This window comes from Kogia breviceps, chromosome 5 (genome assembly GCF_026419965.1).
Source record: "Kogia breviceps isolate mKogBre1 chromosome 5, mKogBre1 haplotype 1, whole genome shotgun sequence".
Taxonomy (NCBI): Eukaryota; Metazoa; Chordata; class Mammalia; order Artiodactyla; family Physeteridae; genus Kogia; species Kogia breviceps.
The window spans coordinates 62226917-62250665 of NC_081314.1; the positions used below are offsets into that span (position 1 = coordinate 62226917).

At 38.3% G+C, this 23749-nt stretch overlaps 1 protein-coding gene across 2 annotated transcripts in view; it reads left to right on the forward strand.

Moving 5' to 3' along the window:
• KCNMB2 (potassium calcium-activated channel subfamily M regulatory beta subunit 2) overlaps positions 1 to 23749 on the forward strand; it is a 247316-nt gene that overhangs the window by 205934 nt on the left and 17633 nt on the right. For both annotated transcript variants that reach the window (XM_067034051.1, XM_059064602.2), the window contains exon 2: positions 10695 to 10817. In XM_067034051.1, the coding sequence (XP_066890152.1) occupies positions 10762 to 10817 (56 nt within the window). In that variant the 5' untranslated portion in view covers positions 10695 to 10761. The remainder of the gene's footprint in view (positions 1 to 10694; positions 10818 to 23749) is intronic.

Consider the following 23749-nt stretch of genomic DNA (forward strand, 5'->3'; position numbering starts at 1 on the left):
GACCCTATACCCTTAGGGAGATATACTTTAAGGATAAAAAGAACTGTAAAGAAATCTGAATTTTACTTATTTACTCGTTGTTTGGTAGTGGTACAATGTAGTTATTCAGAAACCATTTTGAGTATATTGTGGAATAGAGAAAAACAGACAAACTGATGTAACTGGGAATCATGGGTTCTCATGTGAGAGAGGGAGATACAGATATGAGAAAAGTGAGAAAGAAAACACTGTGCTGCCGCATTAAAATGATATTATGGACTGAACGTTTGTGTCTCCCCCCCCCATTTATATGTTAAACCTCTAACATTCAGTGTGATGGTATTTGGAGGTATCCACTCTTTTTTTAAGATTCTTTTCCCATATAGACCATTCGAGAGGATTGAGTTGAGTTCCCTGTGCTATACAGTAGGTCCTTATTAGTTATCTGTTTTATATATAGTATCCCAGTTTATCCCTCCCCCCTGACCCCCTGGTAACCATAAGTTTGTTTTCTACATCTGTGACTCTACTTCTGTTTTGTAAATAAGTTCATCTGTACCCTTTAGATTCCACATATAAGCGATATCATATGATATTTGTCTTTCAGAGTTCATGATTTCTTACCACTATTCCACTTGGCAATAAAATATATAAATATATCAAAGGAATCTTTGTCCCCCTGGCAAAAACAAAGGGCTGGGCTACTCAATTTGAGGCTGAGAACACTGAGTTCAGGATGCTGGTTTTCTCCAGGAGTAGAATCTTACACATATCATCAGTAGCCAGTTCAGAGCACCTACTGGGAAAGACAGTGGACAAATTTGATTATAGTTCACCCAATGACCTCCACAGTTAGACAGAGTAGGACCTATGAACCATATCTTCTTGCCCCTCAAATATCTCCCTCACCAATCTGCCATAGCACCTAAAATTTCCACTATCACAGCTCCCCTCTGAGATAGAGTGGTGGTTTTAACAACCAGGTTAGAGAAGGAAGGGGGTGGGGGAGGGGGGAGAGCACAGCATAGAGAGTAGGAAATCATGTAGAAGAGCCTGTTGGAATCCTGACAACAAAACAAGCTTTCTGCCCAAGATATCTGGCTCTATAGCCATGCCTAGATCTATAGAAATCCTTTCCAAGGATCGTTAGGAGGCTCTCATTTTGCCTTTCCACTGGGTGCTTACTCTCTCTCTACTTTACTAGATTTCCCATGAGCATTACTGAATACTGCATTTAAGTAATGAGCAGAATGTAAAATAGAAAAAAATTACATCTAACCAGATACAAATTAGAAGTCAAGTAAGTCATGGGAACAGAGCTTGATTACAATTTTACAAAGCAGAAATAAAATTTTCCAGATGAAAAGAATCTGAGAGTCATCTCTGTGAATTCCTTCATGTTACATATGAAGAACTGGAGGCCAGGAGGCAAAGGTCCCCAGTTACAGATGAGTCAGTGATTCCATGGCTTACTCTTTTCTCCACTCTTCTCGCCACAGAAAATTAAAGATCACATTTATGAGTGTCTATTGAATATATTTAACTGTGTGGACTTTTATACAGATTCTATTATTTTCTAATTTTAATATATATTTAACTTATTTCCAAGTGGTAAAAATAATAGCATATGCTTAATTCCTCCCATATTGTACTTTTCATATATTAACTCACATATATTAATGTCATATATATTCATATACTAACACAGATACATATATTAACTTGCATATGTTCATGTTATATATAGTGTACTGATATAATATATATGACATTATTACATTATAGTATCACAAAGCATATATCACCACGTATATTAACTCAATCTTCACAAAAACTCTATGAAGAATATACTATAATTACAATTCTCACTTTACAGAATAGAAAACAGAGGTGAAACAGTATTAGAAATTTGCTCAAGGCCACATAAATAATAAGGAGCAAAACCTGAGTTGGGGCCCACCTGTCCATGTTCTTACTATTATGTTTTGCTTTCTTGCCCTTTTCCCTCACCTGCCATATTTTTCTACAAACTCTCATTTTCCCTCTCTAACTTTGATGTAGGGAAGAATGTGGTACTCAAAGAAGAAATAAGTGAATGTTGCCATCATCATTTAGCACTCATTATGTATTTGATATGGATTTTTGCACTTGGTTTGCCTAGCAAAAAATATACAGGTTGAGACAGCATGGGAGACTTTTTCTTTGTGTTTTTTAAATTTTTTTAAATTTTTTAAATTAATTTTTATTGGAGTATAGTTGATTTACAGTGTTGTGTTAGTTTCTGCTGTACAGCAAAGTGACTCAATTATACATATACCTATATCCACTCTTTTTTAGATTCTATTCCCATATAGGCCACTACAGAGTATTGAGTAGAGTTCCCTGTGCTATACAATAGGTTCCTATTAGTTATCTATTTTATACATAGTAATGTGTATATGTCAGTCCCAATCTCCCAATTTATCCCTTTCCCTCACTTTCCCCTTTGGTAACCATAAGTCTGTTTTCTACTTCTGTGACTCTATTTCTGTTTTGTAAATAGGTTCATTTGTACCATTTTTTTTTTTAGATGAGAGCATGGGTTTTGGAGTTGCACAGGCTTGGGTTGAAATTCTGACTTCACCATTCAAGAGCTATGTGACCTCAGACAATTTACTTCCTTTTCTGAATATCAGTTTCCTCTCCTGGTAAATAGAGCTCTCATAAGGGTTACTGTCAGAATTAAATAAAGCAATGCATATAAATGCATTATTTATATTTATGCACTTATACATAAATATAATGCATTTATGCATTATTTATATTTATTTATAAGTCTAAAGAAATACTTCATACCTTTATGTTTATTATTAGCATTTCTAGTTCTTCTCTAGTAAAAGCTCTTATAGTTTATCTCCCTTGATTTTTGACTCAAATGGAAGCAAGAATTGAACCACATTCACCAGAAGAGGTAGATGGTTTCATCATAAATCTGTCATTTGTACCAATCTAGAGGGCACATGTGAGTTATGAGCAGGTTTTCTCACACCAGCTGTGTATGTGTGATGCCCAACAGAGTGAATTTTAACAATTAAACTGGTTTTAAATATGTAGCATGAAGGGAATCAAACTGAACACCAGATGTGATTATCCACTTGAAAAGCTCATTAAGAAGCTAATTATGGAATAGTGGGCTAATTAAGACCACGTAGAAATGTGTTTTCCATTTCTGCATAGAACTTTTAAAACAGTGAATCAAACAGAAGGGCCACTGGTATGGCCAATTTGCAAAAAAAAATTTTTTTCTCCTACTTCCTCCAAATGGAAAACACTAACATTTGCTGAGTGTCTACTCAATGCCATACATTATTTTAAATCATCAGTATAGCAGTTCTTTATGATATCTGTTACGACTTCGATTGTTTTTTAAAATAAATTTATTTATTTATTTTTGGCTGCGTTGGGTCTTCGTTGCTGTGCGCAGGCTTTCTCTAGTTGCTGCGAGCGGGGGCTACTCTTCGTTGCGGTGCACAGACTTCTCATGGAGGTGCTTCTCATGGCGGTGGCTTCTCTTGTTGCAGAGCATGGGCTCTAGGTGCACAGCCTTCAGTAGTTGTGGCATACGGGCTCAGCAGTTGTGGCTCGTGGGCTCTAGAGAGCAGGCTCAGTAGTTGTGGCACATGGGCTTAGTTGCTCCACGGCATGTGGGATCTTCCTGGACCAGAGCTCGAGCCCATGTCACCTGCATTGGCAGGCAGATTCTCAACCACTGCGCCACCAGGGAAATCCCACTACTTAGATTTTCTTGATGAGAAACATGAGGCTGAGGGAAGTTTAACAGTGTATTTTGGTTATGTAATTAGTATATTGTGGAGCTGGAGTAATTATGAAGGGATTTCAACCTCAAACTAATTTGAATTTCTTTCAGTTAAGCCCTGAGATCATCATTTCTGATAGCTGTTATGACTGTGGCTGTGATGCAAAACTTACTTCATCTCATGCACATGCATAACAACCTTATATTAAAGTCCCCCATCCACACTTGTCTGACCAGTCTGTCTCCTGGTCCAGACAGACCGTAAGCTCTGTAAGAGAAGAGTCATGCTGTTGTGTTCATCAATATATCCCCAACACCCAGGCTCAGTGCCTGCCACATAGTTACATCTTCAATAAGTACTTGTTGAACGAAGAAATGAATGCTGATTTAACTAAAAGAATAGAGTTCAGCTCCACAGTCATCCTTTCACAGGTGGCAACACTGCAGGAGGTGGGTGTGCGTGTGGGGAAGGAGTGTTTTGTCTGCAGTTATGCAATTACTCAGTGACAGAATGGAATATTAGAAGCCCAGAGCCGCCAAACAGCTGAGTTCAATGAGCCAAGTTACTAGCAGGCTAAAGGACAGGTACATTATTTAACTTGAGTTGTGTCCTCCTGAAGCAGAAATCAAGCACATCACAATTACATGAAAAACAGTAGGCCCACACATGTCACAGAAGTCATAAGTGCCTCCCACGCCCATCACCAGCCACAGGAATCCATATGTGGTCAACCCAGCTATTAAAAAGCAGTCTGAGGACAGGAATAAAGATGCAGACGTACAGAATGGACTTGAGGACACAGGGAAGGGGAAGGCGAAGCTGGGACAAAGTGAGAGAGTGTCATGGACATACATACACTACCAAATGTAAAATAGATACCTAGTGGGAAGCAGCTGCATAGCATAGCACAGGGAGATCAGCTCGGTGCTTTGTGACCACCTAGAGGGGTGGGATAGGGAGGGTGGGAGGGAGACGCAAGAGGGAGGGGATATGGGGACATATGTATACATATAGCTGATTCACTTTGTTATACAGCAGAAACTAACATACCATTGTAAAGCAATTATACTCCAATAATGATGTAAAAAGTAAAATTAAAAAAATAGAAAGCAGCCTGCACTAAAAATTCAGAGAATCGTTCTTATTTGATTCTTCTCAAAGAGGCTATAATGTCCAGGGATACACTTCTTTACCTCTACAGGTGAAGAGCAAAGGGAACTATTCATTCTGTCTTCCAGGCATCAAATGGGGGAGGAAGGTATTACATTCCTGTTACGGCATTGTCAAGAGACTATTCAGTAGCACGTGCTATTCCTCCAAACGATACCTTTTAAGTGGTGGACAGAGAAACAGGAACCCAACAAAGAAATGGGATGAGCAGCTCAGGAGTGAGAAAGAGAACCAAGAGAGCATTGTTCTGTAAGTCAAGGTGGAAAAGCATTTTTAGAAGAAGGAAACAACCCAAAATATCAAATTCTGCAAGCTGAGAGCCCAAAGAAGGTGTGGAAAGACAAGAAGCTATTGGACATACCCACTGGGAAGTTGTAGCACCCTGAGAAAGAGCAGTTCTATATAGTGCAAATGTCGTTCGTTATTCTGACTCATCCATGAACTATCTTAGAAGCAGAAATGGGTGGCTTGGTGCCTGCACACAGAACACACTTATAAATGCTGTCAAACGGACACCCGAATGACTTAATTAAAACAAAGTATAGTGGTTCATTGCGGAAGAAAACATCCCCAAGATACTTAAAACTGCTCTTAAGAAGTACCAATGTTTTCTAAATTAAATCCCTAGGTCTAAAATTATCACCTTACATTTGGCTTCTCCCTCCAAAGGCCCTGGAGCCAAAACAACTCAATTCCTAGGGAGAACATATAATTTGCCGTCTGCAAATGATAAAGTCTCACGCATTAGAAGCATTCCTAAATTTCTGTGCTTTAAGTGGCCTTTTAAGTTGCTGCTGTGATGTCATAAGTGTTACAATTTTACACAAGATTAGACATGTAATTAGGTGTTAAATAGTTCCACTGGCTCCTGCTTGCTGTTTAATAAAGCAGAGTGCATTAAGAGTATCCCATATGCACAGCTCAAGGCCACTGACACTAGAAAATCGCATCTACTTTGCTCTTTCCCTGCCTCATATGCCACTTGTCCTTGCAGCTGTCACCTCGAGGCCTCAGTACTGATAGGAAATGAGAAGCCACTGCACACAGTAGCACTCATAGAACCGTTACTCTCCAGCTGAAGCTTCTGGAAGCAAGGGGAGTCTCCATAAAGAACTCAAATGAAACCAGAACCTGAGAGTTTGCAACAGTGTTTCCCACCTTGGCAGCACATCAGAGTCACCTGGGAAGCTTTTTTTAAAAATTCCAATGCCAGGGACCCACCCCCAGAGATTCTCATGGGCCTGGCTTGAGATCTAGGCCGCAGGATTTTTTTAATTCAGCCTGATGATTAAACCCTTCAGCCAGTGTTCAGTCACCACATTTATGCTCCTCTTGCTCGGGATGGATATCAAGGTGAATGAGGAAGTATTTCAGATATCATTATCTCAGTATCTCAGAAAACTGTTTTCTCTCTGCCACTGACCCATAAGAAAAAAAATCAATAGTCTCAATGTACAAGTACAAAGGACCTTAACTGGATTTTTTTTTTCCAAATTATAAAATCCAATTCATTTGCTTTTAAAATTATTAACAAGGGGAAAAGAAGTAAACTAATGTCTAGCATGTGCCTTGATTTACCTTAGGTACTTTTGCATCTATTAACCCATTAATCTTCCAAGCAACCCAGAAAGGCGAGTATTATTATTCCCATTTTCACAGCTGGGAAAACTAAGACACAAAGATGTTAAACTGACTTGTCCAAAGTCACACAGTTGGTAGGTGGTGATGCCAGGAGGCAAACAAAGAGTCCCCGTCTGACTCCCCTGCTCATATTCTCATTAGATCATGCTGCCCTTTCTAAAGAAAACCTTACTGAGTGATAATTCAGCAAGCAACAGAAACCTTCTGAGCAGGGCAATCAGGAGGAGGAAAGAGAGGAGGTGGGGAGTGGGAAGAATGAACGGCATCCTGAACTAGAACTAAGGAAAGGATCTGGAAGGAGAGGGTGGCTGCAGCCAGCAGTAGTGAGCCACAACACCAGAGGCTGACGCCAGTACCCATGGTCTTGTTACCAAGCAAAGGCTCGCTGCCCAAAGCCCATAAAAGCCAATACAATGGCAGCAGCTTTTGAGAAAAGAAAGAGCTTCACTGTGAGGTTGACCAGCAAGAAGACAGGAAGCAAGGCTCTCAAATCTGTCTCCCAGATCCAGGGATCAAGGTGAAATTTAAAGGGTTAGAGGAATTTCAAACTTGGAAGCTGACTGATGAGTCTTGAATCAGTCCATATAAACTACTGGGGCTGCTGGAAGACAGATTTTTTTCTTATTGAAGGACTTCTCACTTCATAAAGGTCTCTGGTGGCAAATGTCTATTCTTTGAGTTCCACAGACTGAAGATTCTTGGTCCAGGGTCATCCTGGAGACATGAGTTCCTGTCTTGCACACGCAGTGCTGTCTCTGTAAAATAACTCCAGGTCTGATTAATCAACATGTTTTAGGGAAACAAAACCAGTTTAAGCTGGTCAATGTTTTATGTATGCACTGTTTCAGTCATGCTTTCCAATAATAGACACTTATATGGTCAAGGCAGGCAGCAAACACAACCGGTGTGTCACTGTGTATCCTGCATCGCACCAAAAGATGCATAAGACACAGCCCTGCCCTGGAATGCATTGCTCTAACAGAGGTAAGTACCAAGAATTGGAAGCAGAGCTGAGGAAGCTGTTTGTGTGGGTCAGAAAAGGCTTCACAGAAGAGATGACATCCGAGATGGCCTTGGAAACAGAGGTACGCACTCACCTGGCAGGAAAGGCAGACAGTGAGAAATTGTGAACTGAGTCAGGGAAGTAGAAGCCCACCGAGGTGTGTGCCTGAGAAATGGAAAGGGGCCCTTTATAAACTCCTGAGGCAAAGAAATTGTTACATTCTCCCTGACTCCTGCTTTCACTCAAGGCCAAGATTATGTCTTTTAGGACATCTAGTTTTCAAACTATACTCATCTGCAATCATATAGTTATGGCTCAGCCAGGTTCACCCCAATTCCTAGGTCATTTAATGATGGAATTAGATCCAGGTCTCCTCCTCTTGCCCTCGGGCCTGTGCATCCACTAACACGGATCTCTTTTTCATGCTAAGATTCCAAATTACAAAATTTTATAAAGTGCTTTCTTTGTCTCTATATAACTTTTCTAACCACAATTCAAATGAGATGCTCCTTGTCTTATAAAGTGAGCAGAGTTGAGGTGATTACTTGAGGAGCTCAGGAGGGCTGCATTTGAGCTGAGGGAACCGCCAAACCAGTTCCCGTTAACATATTCTCGGTGTTTCTATGAAGCCTGGAACTTTTTTCAACCTCTACAGAACCTTTATAGTGTTATCCTTAAAGCAGCTACTCCCTTCAATTTTAATTAACAACAAACTTAGCAGGTTTTAAATAACGGTTTGTCTTTGTGAAAGAAAATTGGGGTGGAAAAACTCCAAATCCACTTCTTAGGATAAGCTGAGGAGTCATTAAGTCCTTTCCAACAAATTTTAGACAGTTAATTAGAATAAGTATACCCTTAATCTCTTCCTTTCTGTATCATCTTCAAACAACAGAGCAAGGGTGCAATGCTGAAATAATGACACACAGTCTGAAGAGTATCCTAAGTATATTAAAATCACTGCAACCCCTTTCACTTTGAATGATTTCAAAGCATTTATAATATGGACTGTGTGTCTATTAAATGCTGGCTAATAACCAATAACAGGATGGGAGCTCAGTAATTTATTGCTTTCCCTGAACTGAATGTGTGACACTTTTCTTTGTCTGCTCCAACCCAATCCTTGAGGAGTGACTAAAGTGATCAGAAGATGCCACCAGAGTCAATGTTGAAATAGCTTCCTGAAAGTTTAAGCCAATCCTCATTCTTATGAAGTAGTTCATTCAGCTTACATTAAAATCATTCTTATTTCCTGAAAACTGACTAGTTTTAATAACAAATTTAATTCCTATTCTATTTTATGTGTTTTAAAGATATTCAAAAGGAAAACTAAATAATTTTAAATGTCCCACATCCAAGTCATTTAAGGAGCTAGCAGATTCAACTTCTAAATCTTTCTGAAAATGTCCAGGGCATCCATTCAGGTGTATCTTTTCATTCTGGTCATTCATCCTGGGAGATCAAGGTGGAAGTATGACTTCTTACATCTATACTGGTTGTCAAACCCCAGCCATCTCCCATGGCCTCTGTTCCTTCTATCTCTGATGCTGACCCAAGGGTTACAGAGATCTATTTTCAGACCTATTTCCAGAAAGTCAGTAGACAATGATTTAAAATACGCTTCTATTGATTTTTCAATTTACTGAGTCACAAAATTTTGGAGCTGAGAGGGATTTCAGATGTTATCAATTTCAAACTTTCCATGTTACAGATTAAAAACAACTAAGCCCTAGAAAAGATAAGTGACTTTCTCAAGGCCACATAGCTAGTTAGTTAAAAAAAAAAAAAAAAAAAATGGGGCCAATAACCAATTACTGACTCTGAGTACATGCTCTGAGCCCTAGCTGCTTAGTGTTTCCTGCAGACCAGCAATATCAGCATCACTGAGAGCTTGTTAGAAATGCAGAATCTTGGGCCCCCTCCCCAGACTCACTGAATCAGAATCTGCATGATCACAAGATCCCCAGGTAATTCGTATGCACATTGAGAATCACTGGGCTAGACCGTAATGTGTCTTTCCCCAGAAAGCATGAGTATTGGAGACAAGTAGACGTGGGTCCACCTTTTCTAAATCTCCTAGAAGCATCATTTTAAATCTAAAAATAATAGTATTATCTACCTTGCAGGGTTTTCATAATATGAGCATAACATAGATATAGGCATATACGTTTCATGATATGTACATAGATAATATATGCAAACTGTCTGGCATGTAGTATCTAATACAGTATATAGTAGTTAATATTATTTCCAATCTCATGCTTACCATTAATACTGTGCTCAACCAAAAGGAAAGCCACGAGTGACTATGCATCCGTGAAGGAATCACCTTTCTTTCTTCCTTTGTTCTATTTGTTAAATATCATTTTAACTTTTATATGTGATTAAGATTTCTATGATATTTCATATTTATAACTTCAAGATGACAGAACTAATCCCCAAGCCAAGTCATGACCAAAAGAATACAACAATCCTCTAGTATCTTGACTCTGCATCCTATAAACCTGGCCGTTAGGAGCCAGAGAATATCTGCTGCCGCTGCTGCCATGATTTTTTCCGACACTCAACTGCCAAGGGATGAACCCACAGATTTGGCAACAGTTGAACACATTTAAAAGATGATCTCTCGTCAGTAAGATGTCACATCTGTCAGCATCAAGGAAAACAGTTTGAAGAGGAACAGAGAAATAGAACAAAAATAGAACCAAACCTGAACCAAAATTTTGGAAAAATGTAGAATAATAAACTGTACCAAATTATATTTTTGGAAGAGACATCTTAGAGGGAATATGGTAATAACATCAATTAGAAAACTGTGTTTCCCTAAGGCAGTGGCTCTTAATCCTAGCAGTGTATTAGAAACAACTAGGAGGCTTTAAAAAGAAATTGAATGCACATTTCTGAGGGAGGCACCCAGGCTTCAGTGCTTTTTGAAAGATTCCCAGTTGATTTTAATGTGCAGCCAGGGATGAGAACAACTGCCCTACAGCAACAGAAACCTGGTCTTATTTAACATGGTCAATCCACTGAGAGTTACTGGTTGCTATAGATACACAGTTCCCCAAAGTTTAAGTACTGGATTCAACTTCAGTGTGTACCTCTTCTAGGTCTTTTCACCGTTCTTCCAGGACTTCCACCATAAGGAAAGGAACCCCTGGACCAACATCCTCTAAGATGTTTATATGGACCAGTGGCCGGACCTCTTCATCTTACAGACATGATGAGAAAAGGTAAATCACTGGGACTCTGGAGGCTTTTCAGAACCATTTAACCTGAATACCCAGAGAGTATGCCAAAGAGAAAGCGTTAGGCAACTGAGCTCTATATTTTGCAAGTGTTAATGTGGGATGGGCTCTATATTGAGGGAATATGGTTTTAGACACTTTGGCCATCCTCCTCCTTGCATTCTCCATGCTCACTCCTATCACATAGCTTTACAAAGGGTGTTTCCTGTCAGAAATGCCCTTTACACATGCACATATACACACACTGGTCACTTAGCTAACTCCACCTCTACCTTCAGATATCCATCCAATCAGAACCTCCCACTATCCTCTTGACCAGCACAGAATTTGTGTTTTACTCTCCCCTGAATTTTCACCTCCTACCACCATACCTGGCACATAGTAAGTGCTCAATAAATAGTGAACCAAAATAATGAAAATTGCATTTCAAGGCAGTGGACATATGGCAGGGAAGGAAAGAAAAAAACTAAGAGAGAATGAAAAAAGGATAGACAAGTCCATGGGGCCCTCAAACGCCTTGGGAGAATAGCCTGGGGTCGGGGAGAAATGGGGAAATAAGAAAAAAAATTAAAGGGCAAAAGCAGTGATAATGAAAGACAAAATGACAATTATGCAGCTCAACCCAGCCCTCCAACTTGGGAGTAAATACATTCATAAAATTCTCTGGCCATTTTTAAAATTTGGTTTCTCTTTCCTTTTTTCTTCTGCATCTCTCTCTTTCTTATTGACCTGGTACTATTATTTGGATTTGATGAAGCTAAATTTTAAACACAACTGCCTATACCAACATATTGCAGCTTAGGCAAGGCTCACCTTCCTGCAGAATCTGACAGAAATCAGGATTGATAAATGTGGGCACAAGAAGAAGGACCTCAGGGAGGTTTACTTGAGTGTAAATTTTATAGCTGGTACTTCTATTTTTCCTTTTCAAAATCTGTATTTCCCTACAGATAAAATCCTTTAAAAATTCTGAAGGCAAAATTGTTCTTCACAATAATTACATGTTACAGCAAAAATTTTGAAGCAACTTATTCACAATAGAAAATCTGTTAAATAAATCATGGAATGGAATGTATCACTTAGCAGTTAAAAATGTTTTGGCATAATATTAACTGACAAATCAAGTTGGAAAAGTACATACATACTATAATTGCAGCCACAAAAAAATATATACATAGGAAAAGGCGTGGAAGGAAAAGTATGCTTCTTACTCCTCCATTTTCCAAATGCTTTGTAATATGTCATATTATCTTAACTATGGAAAAAATAATGATATGATGTTTAAGTAAAATAGGTTTTCAAATGCTTTTTCTCAATGCTTAATCAAGTTATTTTTCATTTGCTTTCAAGCAACTAAATTGAATCATCTTTCAGCAAGAGCTTTACTATAAAATTGAAATTTTGTGTCATTTTTAAATTCCATATTTTGTTTGAAATTTCCTCATTTCTTTAAAAAAAAAAAAGGTCACTACCACTGATGGTGCAGAAAGGCAGAGATTTTGTTGCCCTACAGGAATAGTGTGACTGTCAATGGCCAGTCCTCCTTAGATTTTGAAGGTTTTATCAGAGCAGGTGAAGCATGACGTATTTGTTTCAACTTCTATTTATTCTCAATGAGTAATTTAATTAAATACCTTTTTCTATATATAAAAATTTTTTACAAACAAAAGATTAACATTTAAGAAGCAATTACTCTGCACTGCATGTTTTCATAAACTGTTCTCTTCTAATTTGTAAGATAAGGATTATTATGCCCACTTTACAGTTGGGAAAGCTGAGGCTTAGAGAGTTTAAGTAACTTCCAAGCGTGCAACAACTAGCCAGTGATTGAATCAAGATTTAAACCCAAGGTTGTACTCTCTCCCCCACACCCCATGGCTTACATAGGCCATTGTCAAACGTGAGATATTCGGAGCAGCAGTGAACAACCAAGCCCACAGGGGGAAACTATGATAAAACAGAGTTGAAAATTGTATATCACAGGAGATAATAAATATGTGAATATGATATATTGGCAATATTTGTGGCATTAAAAGGAGCAAATAATTAGCTTCATATCCTACACCAGTAAGATTCTATAAAACTCTTAATTACTACTTTCATGTTTTTATTTTCAAAGCATGATTTCAGTAACTATGGGGTTTAAAATAATTAAAATATTGACTCTAAGTAAATCATTTTCAGCAAGTTTTATTTATGGGATGGGGATGCCAAGGCTTATGAAATCTATCTGCATGACTTTGGCCTACTAAGTCAAAGACAAATGGAAAAACAGGCAAAGAATACAGCAACAGAATCTGACACTAAGCCAGTATCCTTAGTTTGATGTTGGTTCCATTGCCTGTACCTCTTTCTTAACCACATCTCTGTCTTCACCGCCTAATTCACAGACTCTTGTAGAACAAGACTCAGATTTTAAAACTGACTTTAAACAGCAGCTATTGTTCTGCTTAATACTTTTGGTGGCAGTAATCATGGTGATAATGAAAGTAATGACGGTTGATAATAAATCTAGATAATTAAGGTCCTCAAGTTAATTATTTACAAATAAATTAACTAGGTTGTCTGGAAGCACTGCCCAGAACTGCTGGTAATTGTTCCACCCTCAGTTTCTTATTCTGCATACCTGGCCTATGTGTGTTCAGCTTCTCCAACTGTGTTCCCCTGGCCATCCCAGCGGCCAGGCAGCCAAAAACCCTTGGCTCCACTCCACACTGCCTTATTCTGAGACCAGAGACAAACTTGTCAGGATTTCGGCTTCCCTAGGATTCCTCAAGAGATGCAACATCAAGAAATAAGCTTACAGACAGGCAGAGCGACTAACTGGAAGTAAAAGCCCACTGAAAATTCTGAAACCTAATTTTTATGGTTCGAGGGAAGCTGAAGTCAACTTTACATTTTTTTCATTATTTTAATTCAAAGCCAGTCCTTTTTCTGATCATCTGCTATATGCAAAACACTGGTTTCTATCCTCATCCTCCATTCCACATGCCCAGCAATGTGAAGGAATACTTTTTCCTCTCTGAACAAATTTCTTTGTTAGGTGAGTTGACGTTAATCTCTAAATCGCAGGAGGCAAAATAAAACAAGAGCAGCAATAACTAATTTAAAAATTAAAGAAGAGAGAGGTTATTAGCCAAGGACATTACCACTGAGTGTTTATCAAATATTTTTTGGATTGTTTATATTAAATATTGAATTGGTATAAAGGAACATTTATCACATGTTAACATACAGAAAATGATGATATAATAAACATCTAAGTACCCTTCATTAAGCTTAAAAACTAAAACAATCAGAATTTTTGAAGCCCTTGAGGGTGCTTCCCTAAAAGCGTCCCCCTCCTTATCCCTACCCCCACCCAGAGATAACCCTCCTGTTTATCATGCCCTTGCTTTTCTTCATGAGTTTGTCACATCTGAATGCTTAAACAATACATTGTTTACTTCTAAATGCTTGGAGACTTTAAATAAATGGAATCATACCATATGAGTTGTTCTGCAACTCGCTGTCTTCACCAAACATGGTCCCATGATTTATCAATGTTGATGTGACTAGCTGTAGCTTATTTCGTCTGCTGTGTAGTATGCCATTTTATGAATATACCACCATTTATTCATCCAGTCTACTTCTCATAGACATTGGCATTATTTCCAGTTCTTTTTGTACTGACAATGCTGCTATAAAACTTTTTGTTCATGTCTCCTTGTACATATGTACAAACATTTCTTAGGTTTTACACCTAACTTGGGAATTGTTGATTCAAAAGTATGCACAGCTCCCACTTCACCAGGCAATGCCACTGCTTTCCAAAGCAGCTGCAGATATGATTCCATTGCTCTAGAGTTTTAGGGGTTTTAATTTTCATCAATCCAGAGGGTATTGTGCTTTCAATTCCCATTTTTCAGTTTAATTCAGTTTAATAAGTTTGAGTCTACGTCCCTAGTCCTTTTCTGTAAAGTGCCTGTTCTAACATGTGGCCCATTTTTAATTGGATTTTTGTCTTTTTCTTATTGACTTGTAGGAATTCTTTATAAAAGTCTGTTTTCTTTCATTTAAAAAATTTAATAGAATATAGAAAGGTAACCATTGAGAATGGTTGAAAACAAAATGAGAGAACTGGAAGATAAAGTGAAAGAAATATCTCAAAATCCAGAGGAAAATTACAAAGAGATGGAAATCTTAAGAGGAGGGATCAGAAAATTACATGTGAATGATAAGAGTTCCAGGAGAGGGGAAAGAGGTGGAGGAGAGAAATAACAATGAGACTTCCTTTTCTGACAGTATAGTAGACCAAATACACCAACCCTCCTGCAGCAACAATTTAAAATGCTATATAAACAATTAAAAACTTTTATAAAAGTCTCTATTAACCCTTTGTCTGTCTATTGTGTGCAAACAGCTTCTCCCAGTTTACTTGTATTTTCACTTTCTTTATGATGTCTTTTCATAAACATGGTCTTAATTTTATGTGTTCTCAGCAATTTTTCAACATTTTGAAATCCTTTCCTAACCCAAGTTCAAAAGGGTATGCTCTGGTACAGTTAATATTTTGTAGGTTTCCCTTTCACAATTAAGTCCTTAATCATCTGAAGTTTACTTTTGTGTGTGGTGTGAACTAGGCATCTTTTTTTTTCTGTAGAGATAACCAATTGTCCAGCACCTTTTGTTGGATAGTTTGTCCTTCCCTCAATGATCTAAAAGTACACATGTATCATATATTAGGTTTCCACATATGCATGGATATGTTTCTGGATCTCTACTCTGTCTCACTGGTCAATTTTGTCTACCTCAGACAAATACCACCCCTGAGCTTACAAACTTTAGCATTATAATGCATCGTGATATCTGGTATAAAAGTTGCCCACCTTGTTCTTTTGTAATCAGGATTGTATTTGCTATCCTTAGATGTTTGTACTCCCATACCTATTTTAGAATCAGCTTGTCCAGTCATGCCTACCCCACTTCTCAAAAAAGCTCTTGTGATTTTTATTGGAATTTTATGAAAGCTATTTATTAATTTGTGGTAAATTTGCCTCTTTATGTCACCAAGTCTTTTTCTGAATATGATCCTCCGAATGATTTGTATAATCTAGGTAGAACTTACCTATAAATAATCAGAGCCTGGTATTTCCATTATGAGGATATTTTAAATTGATTCAATTTTTAATGATTTAGAACTATTTAGGTTTTCTAGTTATTTCAAAGCAGTTTCAATAAGCCATACATTTGTAAGAATTTGCTATATATTTAAGTAAATCATATACCAAAGTTTTTAAATATCTTGCTATAAAGTTGTTTCTAATATCCTCTATTACCTTTCTAATCTAACTGTATCTATACTTATGGTTTTTAACTTCCTGATATTTATTTGAGTCTTCTCTAGTTTTTCTTAATCAGTCTCATCAGAGGTTTGTCTATTTCATTAGTCTTTTCAAAAAACTAATCTTTGATTTCATTTATTCTTTAATACAGTGCATCCTTTATCCCATTTATTTCTACTCATGTTTATTATTTCCTTCCTTACACTTTCTTTTAATATATTCTATTAATCTTTTCATAACTCTTTACGTTGGATGCCTAGCACATTAATTTTCAGGCTTTCTTCTTAACTAATATAAACATTTAAGATTATTTAGTTCTATCTAATAGAACTAATAGAAGGTGAGGATATACATACATCTTCAAAACATAAAAGACTGGTGGGCGGAAGGCAGAACAGTGGCTGTTTTAATCCATGTCACTCTCAGCTCTGCCATATGAGATAATGAGTTGAGTGCTCCCGGGGCAAAGATACATAGCAACTCTGCCTGTTTCAGCTCAGCTGACATTCAGCAATCCACTGCCCCACAGATTCACTTTGTAGGATCTAAGAGAAGGCACTTTTCCTTGAAGTCTGGAAACTAGAGCTCTCAGTGCCAGAAAAGCTTGAAATTTTCCTAGAAGGAATACTAAATGTATTAGTGGTAGAGTACAATGGGCACTGATAGGAACAGAGAAGCCAGGAGTCTGTTGTAGCCCATGGTTCTCTGATTTACTTGGTTTCACTTGGCCATTGAGCCTCCCTACACTGGGTGCCTCAGTGTAGGGAGGCTCAATATTGAAGCCCTTTCTAGCCCACATAAAGGAACATACTTTGTGAGCCTAATAAATGCAAGAGACTGAACCTACAAAGATGAATGTGGTCTGGCTCTAACTCTTGAGCCACTCAATATTCACTGGGCCAGAGAGGCATAAATATAAATAGTATGTTAAGTATTATGGTTACTATGGTTAGGTTCTGAAGGGCCTCCCCAAGTTATGGCAGATATACATAATTCTTTATTCACACCTTCCCTCCTCTTTCCTGCACCTGACAGTGCCCCTCACCTCTTTGACTGCTTTGGGACCCTTTGCAGATCTGTCTTCTTGCCCTTTCCAAGTTCTAGTACCCTCGCTGAGTTTTATTTCTCTGACTACCTAGGGAATCTCATTAAAACCCACAGTGTTCATAGTTACTTCTGGACACAAATGATGCCCATATCTAAATTTTCATCTCCTCTACCACTGCTTTTTTTTCAACCCCTATTTAACACCTGAAATGCTGGGAGAGTTTCAGAATCAGTCTCTTAGCCTCCAGGTATAAACCATTCCAACAGCCAACCACACTAACGTGAGTGATCTTTCTAAAGTACAAAGCTAATTATATCACTTTCTTGCTTAAATTCTTTTAGTGGCTCCTCTAACTTCAGAAGACATACCACACCCTTTATCTCTAACCCCTGCCTATCTAACCAGCTCATTACCTGCCATCCCCCACTCACTGGATCCTGGAATCCAACCACTCTCAGCTACTCTATTCCCCTTATCAATTGTTTGCTCATTGGAGATTTAATTCAGTCTATTACTGAATCCTTTAACCATCACGGCTTAAACTGTTATGGCCACCTTGGTTTAGTTAAACATGAATTAAAACATTTATGTTCATAAATCAAGTCCTGAGCCAAGTTATCCATAACCAATCTACTGAATGCCCAGTTCAAGGAATGTCCAATACAGTGATAGCCAATTTGCCTGAAGCCAAATTGCCAAATACTAATCCATTTGCCAGTTGATCTTTTTGGTGAATTTATGAAATTTAGTTACTTACCAAAAACTTTGTATTATCATTGTAACCCTCATAGTTCTATGGGTTAGTAGGAACCAAAAAGCCTGCAGGGGACCCAGATTTGGGGCCTTGAGACTCTCCTCCTCTGTCCCTCAGTCTCTGCAGACATTGTCCCTCTATCTCTCTGCCCCTCTGTCTTTCCCTCCCTGTGCTCCAGACACCCTCTGTCTTCAGGGTCCCCTATTCTCCGGTCTTCCTCCCCTTCCCCCAACCCAGCCATGCCCTACTGCTCTCTCTATTCTTTGTTTCCTCTCCTCTCTGCCCCTGGGTTTCCCCCTCTCTAGGATTAGCGGGCCAGGCTGCATTATGCTGATTCTGATCTTCAACTCTCCCCGAGCAGAGGTCCCACCAATCTTGTCCAGATCCCTCCTGCTCCAATAACAGGACAAGAGCAAAGACAAATTAAACATTTTGTTATAAGGACAAAATAAAACTGTTCAAATAAAACTTAGCAGAAACTTCAAAAGCTGTTAAAAATTCCCACCCAAAATCAATTACCGTAATCTTATGAATAGTTAAAAGAAACAAATTTTGGTTAATTGATAAAGTTGCCAAACCTATCAAAGTCATGAAATTTGCACAAGAATCTCAGTGATGCTAAAATGTTAGCAAAACAGCAAATAACTCTAAAAAGGACTTGAATAAAATCATTATAAACGGAAAGGCTCCCATATGAAATGCTAAATTTTTGCTATATCTATTAGAAGAATATATTCATACACATATTCAAAAAATATATATCTATGAATATATTCATAAGAATATATTTATAGAGACTAAACCTCCCTCAGAAACTTATTTAGCTTTTAAAAAAAAACAAACAGATCTTAAAATACTGCCAAAAAGAACAAATTCATAAGAAGAATATAATTGAATATATTTTTTAAATATCATCTTAAAATATTCTTAAGAAAATACATTCATATTAATTTACTATACTTAAAACAATGCTCCTTAAAATAAGTCTTTGTTAAATCTGTGATTAAGTGGGCAAATTATTCATCTGGCAAAGTGATCCTTCAATAAATTGGCAAATTGGCTAATCATGGTGCATTAGCCATTCAGTAACTGAACCTTTGGCAAATCAGCACCCAGCATATTGACTTGCTTCCTTTCTGTACTCATTACAATAAGTCTCCTTACAATGCATTGTAATTATTGGTATCTCACCCAGCTCCCTCAGGACATGTCTTATTCACTTTGTATTCCCCAGAACTTGGCACAGTATGTTTCATCCTATGAAGACTTTAAAATGCTGACAAATGAATAAACAAATGAATTAATAAATGACATTTACCCTGCCTTAACATGAATAGCTTTCTTCCTACAGGCTAAATACCAAGGGAATCTGAATTTAAATGAGTGAAGCCCAAGGAAAAATTTTTTTCTTGCACATTTTATTTTTTATATCCATGTTTGTATATGTACAGCCTCATAAATAATTTGCTTATGAACCATAGGACTACTATCAAACTTTAAGAAACTATCCAAATATGGAGTTTGAAATAAAATTGTATTGTGTTGACTATGGCTTGAGGTAAATATAAAGCTTTATTGGACAATTAAAACTTTTTATACAAAATATTTTGTTATACTTGAATTTGCCTTGTAGTTTTATTAATAATTCACATTCTCCAAAAGGATTTGGGCAGAATGCTCCCTGTATATGTAGAAAAGACTGCACATATGTACTATTTGTTATTGCCAACATGTACAAGTGCTGATTTGTATCCACCATATTGATTCATGGTTCACCACGAACCATGAAGCCACAGCTGCTCCAACAGAGCGTAAACATACTGCTTCGCCAGTATACACCAAGGCTAGATCTGCTTCAGACTTATAAATCCAAATTCCTGCTCTATACCTATGGAATATCCCCCATACTCGAAACTTATTTTGTAGTCATGCCCCAGAGTCATTATTCCTCCTGAGAGCTCTACTTCAGTGAACTATTCTAGCCTTCATTCCCTTATTTCTCCCCCTACCTTTTAAGAAGATTCCACAGAGAATAGACACAAAGAACCAAAGAGAGATGAACTGTCCACTCTGTTAGTAGTGGCAGAGTAACCCCCAAAGTACAGGCTTCCTAGTATGAAGGATGATGTTTAGGCCTGAGGCCCAAAGTTTAGCATATCATGCTCATTCCCCCAGCTTTGAAGACAACTTGGCATAGGAGGGGCACCTCACTAATCCACTTAGTCTCAGGCTATGGACACTCCCTTCCCCACCTGGGGCTTACTACCTAGAGATAGTGAGGCCAAGGCACACCAGGCCTGAACAAAGGCAAGTCCAAAAGGATGAGAAAAAAATTGTGCCTCTCATAAACAGTGATCTTCAGTCTCACTCGAAATGTAGACAGGGCCTCTGACTGTCAGGCTGTGGCCTATCTCACCAATCAGATTAGTCAATCCTCACCTGAGCTCAGGACACTATGTTTGTCGGGGGAGAGAATCTATAAATGAACAATCAGCCTCTCCCTTCTTAGTCAGGGCAGCAAAAACACTCCCTTTGGAACCAGGAAGAATAGCAAAATAAGGACCCCTGCTTTAACACCCTCTACTGTTTCCCCAGTCATCCAAGTTGAGTTCTTGGTCATAAATCTAAACTATATCCTTTTTCTCACTTCCTCATCATCCCCTACATTCTGAGTCACCAAATCCTGAAGTTTTATCTCCTACATATTTCTCCATACATCCTTTTCTCTCCATCTATCCTACCTCGATCCTAGATCCAGCCCTAATCATCCTTTGCCAACACTATAGTAACAATCCCCTAATTCTTCTTTCTGATTTAAGTCTGCTTCCATCGTAATCTAATATGCACCCTGAAGCCAGAGTGATCACTCTGAAACTCAGTTCTGATCATGTCACCCTCTGCCATCTTCCCATTAACTACAGGATAAAGGGCAAGTTCCTCAAATGACTTACAAAAACTCTTCATAACCTACTACCTCTCCAAACTCATCTGCCCCATTTCCCCTGTCCCACACTCATCCGAGTAATAAAAATGTGTGTAGTTTCTGACCGTCAGCATGTAGTTGCAAATCTCCATCCTTTGCTTCTGTGATTCCTTCTGTCTGAAATGCCCGTGATTCCTTGTCTCATTTGGTTAACTTGGATTCAATCTTGAAGATTCTGTTTAAGGCATTTCTCCTCCAGGATGCCTTCCCTAACCTTAATCCTTGCTCCCTGTCCTGCTCCCTCAGGCTGAGAAAATTACTCCTCTTCTATAGTCATGCTGTGAATGGCTCCATCATTGCATGACTACCCTACGTTGATATTTCTGCTTTCATGTTGGTCTTCCTGTTGGGTAGGGGCCACATACAATAACTAGAGGTTACCAGCATAAAAATAAGTTCGGAATCTTAACTGAATCTTCATTCCTCCAAATTATTCATTCATTCCTTTACTTATCCATTAATTCAATTAGCAATAAATTCATTATTGATGAATTTCATGAGTATGTCCCACCTTACTCATCCACTTTCATTTTGCTGAGTAATATCCTGATTTCCCAGATGTGTTTAGCCTGCATGGAAACCAATCATTTTCCCTCTTCTCTACACATCCCAGAGCACGTGAAGAACATTTGTTAACCATTTCCAAATTGTGATTTGTTTGTAAATTACCCATTTGAATCATTTTTGTATTCTTCTTGTTCTAGTAACATAACTGACTGATTACACTGCATCTCTTTTATGGGTAGAGACTGATGTAAGTGATGCAGTGTGACAGCCTACTACTCTGGAGCTGAGACTATTGCTCCCTCCTTGCTGGCTTCCACCTGCAGGAAATCCAAATCTCAATGCAGCCATTAGAATTAAATACATTTTGATAAATAACAACAGGAAAGTAACAAAAGATTATTATTTTACAGCAGGCCTTTGAAGCCACTCAGACTCAGCCTGTCTCTTCTTGCTTCAGAAGTCTGGCTTTAACTGAATGGGCACTGATATTTTTTTTCCATTCAGGTTCATAGAGGATCAAGTTTAAGAGCTTTGATATAAATCCTACATTTTCCAAAGAAAATCTCACAAAAGAATGGGGAAACTTAGAGGATGGGTGGTGGTTAGCCTGAGGAAGTCAAAAGCCTGCAAGTTGGCCAGCCAGCTAGCTAGTCCAGAGGCACTGGGCTTGGGAGCTGGAGAGTAATAAGAAAGATGGGCTCTCAGAGCTTCTGGCCATGAGGAGAATGAGTGTCCACGAGTGAGTACTGGTGGGAAAGAGGCAGGAAGGACACGGTCATGAAAAGACGAGGAACAAAGGCCTCTATTTAGCTATGATTCTCCTACTATAAAGGGCCCACTCCTCAAGGAAAGAGTAAGATTTATATAAACTACCTCATGAAGAGAACTTTTAAATAATAGTAATAATGATAATGAACTAATCCATTAATTTTATACTCTAATAATCAGATTAACATATAGTCTTCCTTATAACCTTTTGGAAATATACTAAGTACATACATGTTCTCACACTTCTATAGGGAATCAAAATATCTAACAACCAGTCCAGAATGAACCAGCACCCCAGAATGTATGCCAGCCATAAACACCAGTAAGGCCATCCTGGAGCATAAAGCTGAATAGAAGCCCTGAATATACACACAATTATACAAATAACAGGCATCTCTTTCCTCCCCTGCAAAGTTCCACAATGGATTCTAGTTCTTTTTCAAGAAACGAGAGTGACTAGTGATGAAAATTTAAAAGGAAAATCTGAAGTCTGTCTCATGTATGTTGACTTTTTGTCTGAAGCTTAAAATAAAAATGGCGTAAGAGCTTCTTTCTCCATTTTCAACATTCTATGTGTCCTCCTCTCTGTCCCCAAGCCCTAAAAGCCAGCAACTCCCCCACTCTCACACCCGTGCAATCCAAAGCTCCCTTCTCCGTGGCTTCTTGGTTGCCTGTGTTTCCAAAATCCTTGAGCATTGCCTTCCTTCCCGTATTTCTCACATACCTCTCCAACCAGCCAGCACCCCCAGCAATTTCTCACTTCTTTTCTGCCTTCTCTGCCAGACCTTATTTCAAATCCAACCCTCCACTCATACGCTTTCTACACTATTCACTGCCTTGACATTCTGTCCTTTAGAAATTCTTTGGAGAAGAACAGCAATTTGGGGATGTTCTGATGTCCATGTCATAAAGCTGTAGCTCCCCCACACCATTTTTATTTTTTTGAATTTTACTTTTTTATACAACAGGTTCTTATTAGTCATCAGTTTTATACACATCAGTGTGTACATGTCAATCCCAATCGCCCAATGCAGCACACCTCCACCCCCACCCCACCGCTTTCCCCACTTGGTGTCCATATGTTTGTTCTCTACATCTGTGTCTCTATTTCTGCCCTGCAAACCAGTTCATCTGTACCATTTTTCTAGGTTCCACATATATGTGTTAATATATGATATTTGTTTTCCTCTTTCTGAATTACTTCACTCTGTATGACAGTCTCTAGATCCATCCACGTCTCAACAAATGACCCAATTTCGTTCCTCTTTATGACTGAGCAGTATTCCATTATATATATGCATCACATCTTCCTTATCCATTCATCTGTCAATGGGCATTTAGGTTGCTTCCATAACCTGGCTATTGTAAACAGTGCTGCAATGAACATTGGGGTGCATGTGTCTTTTTGAATTATGGTTTTCTCTGGGTATATGCCCAGTAGGGGGATTGCTGGGTCATGTGGTAATTCTATTTTTAGTTTTCTAAGGAACCTCCATACTGTTCTCCATAGTGGCTGTATCAATTTACATTCCC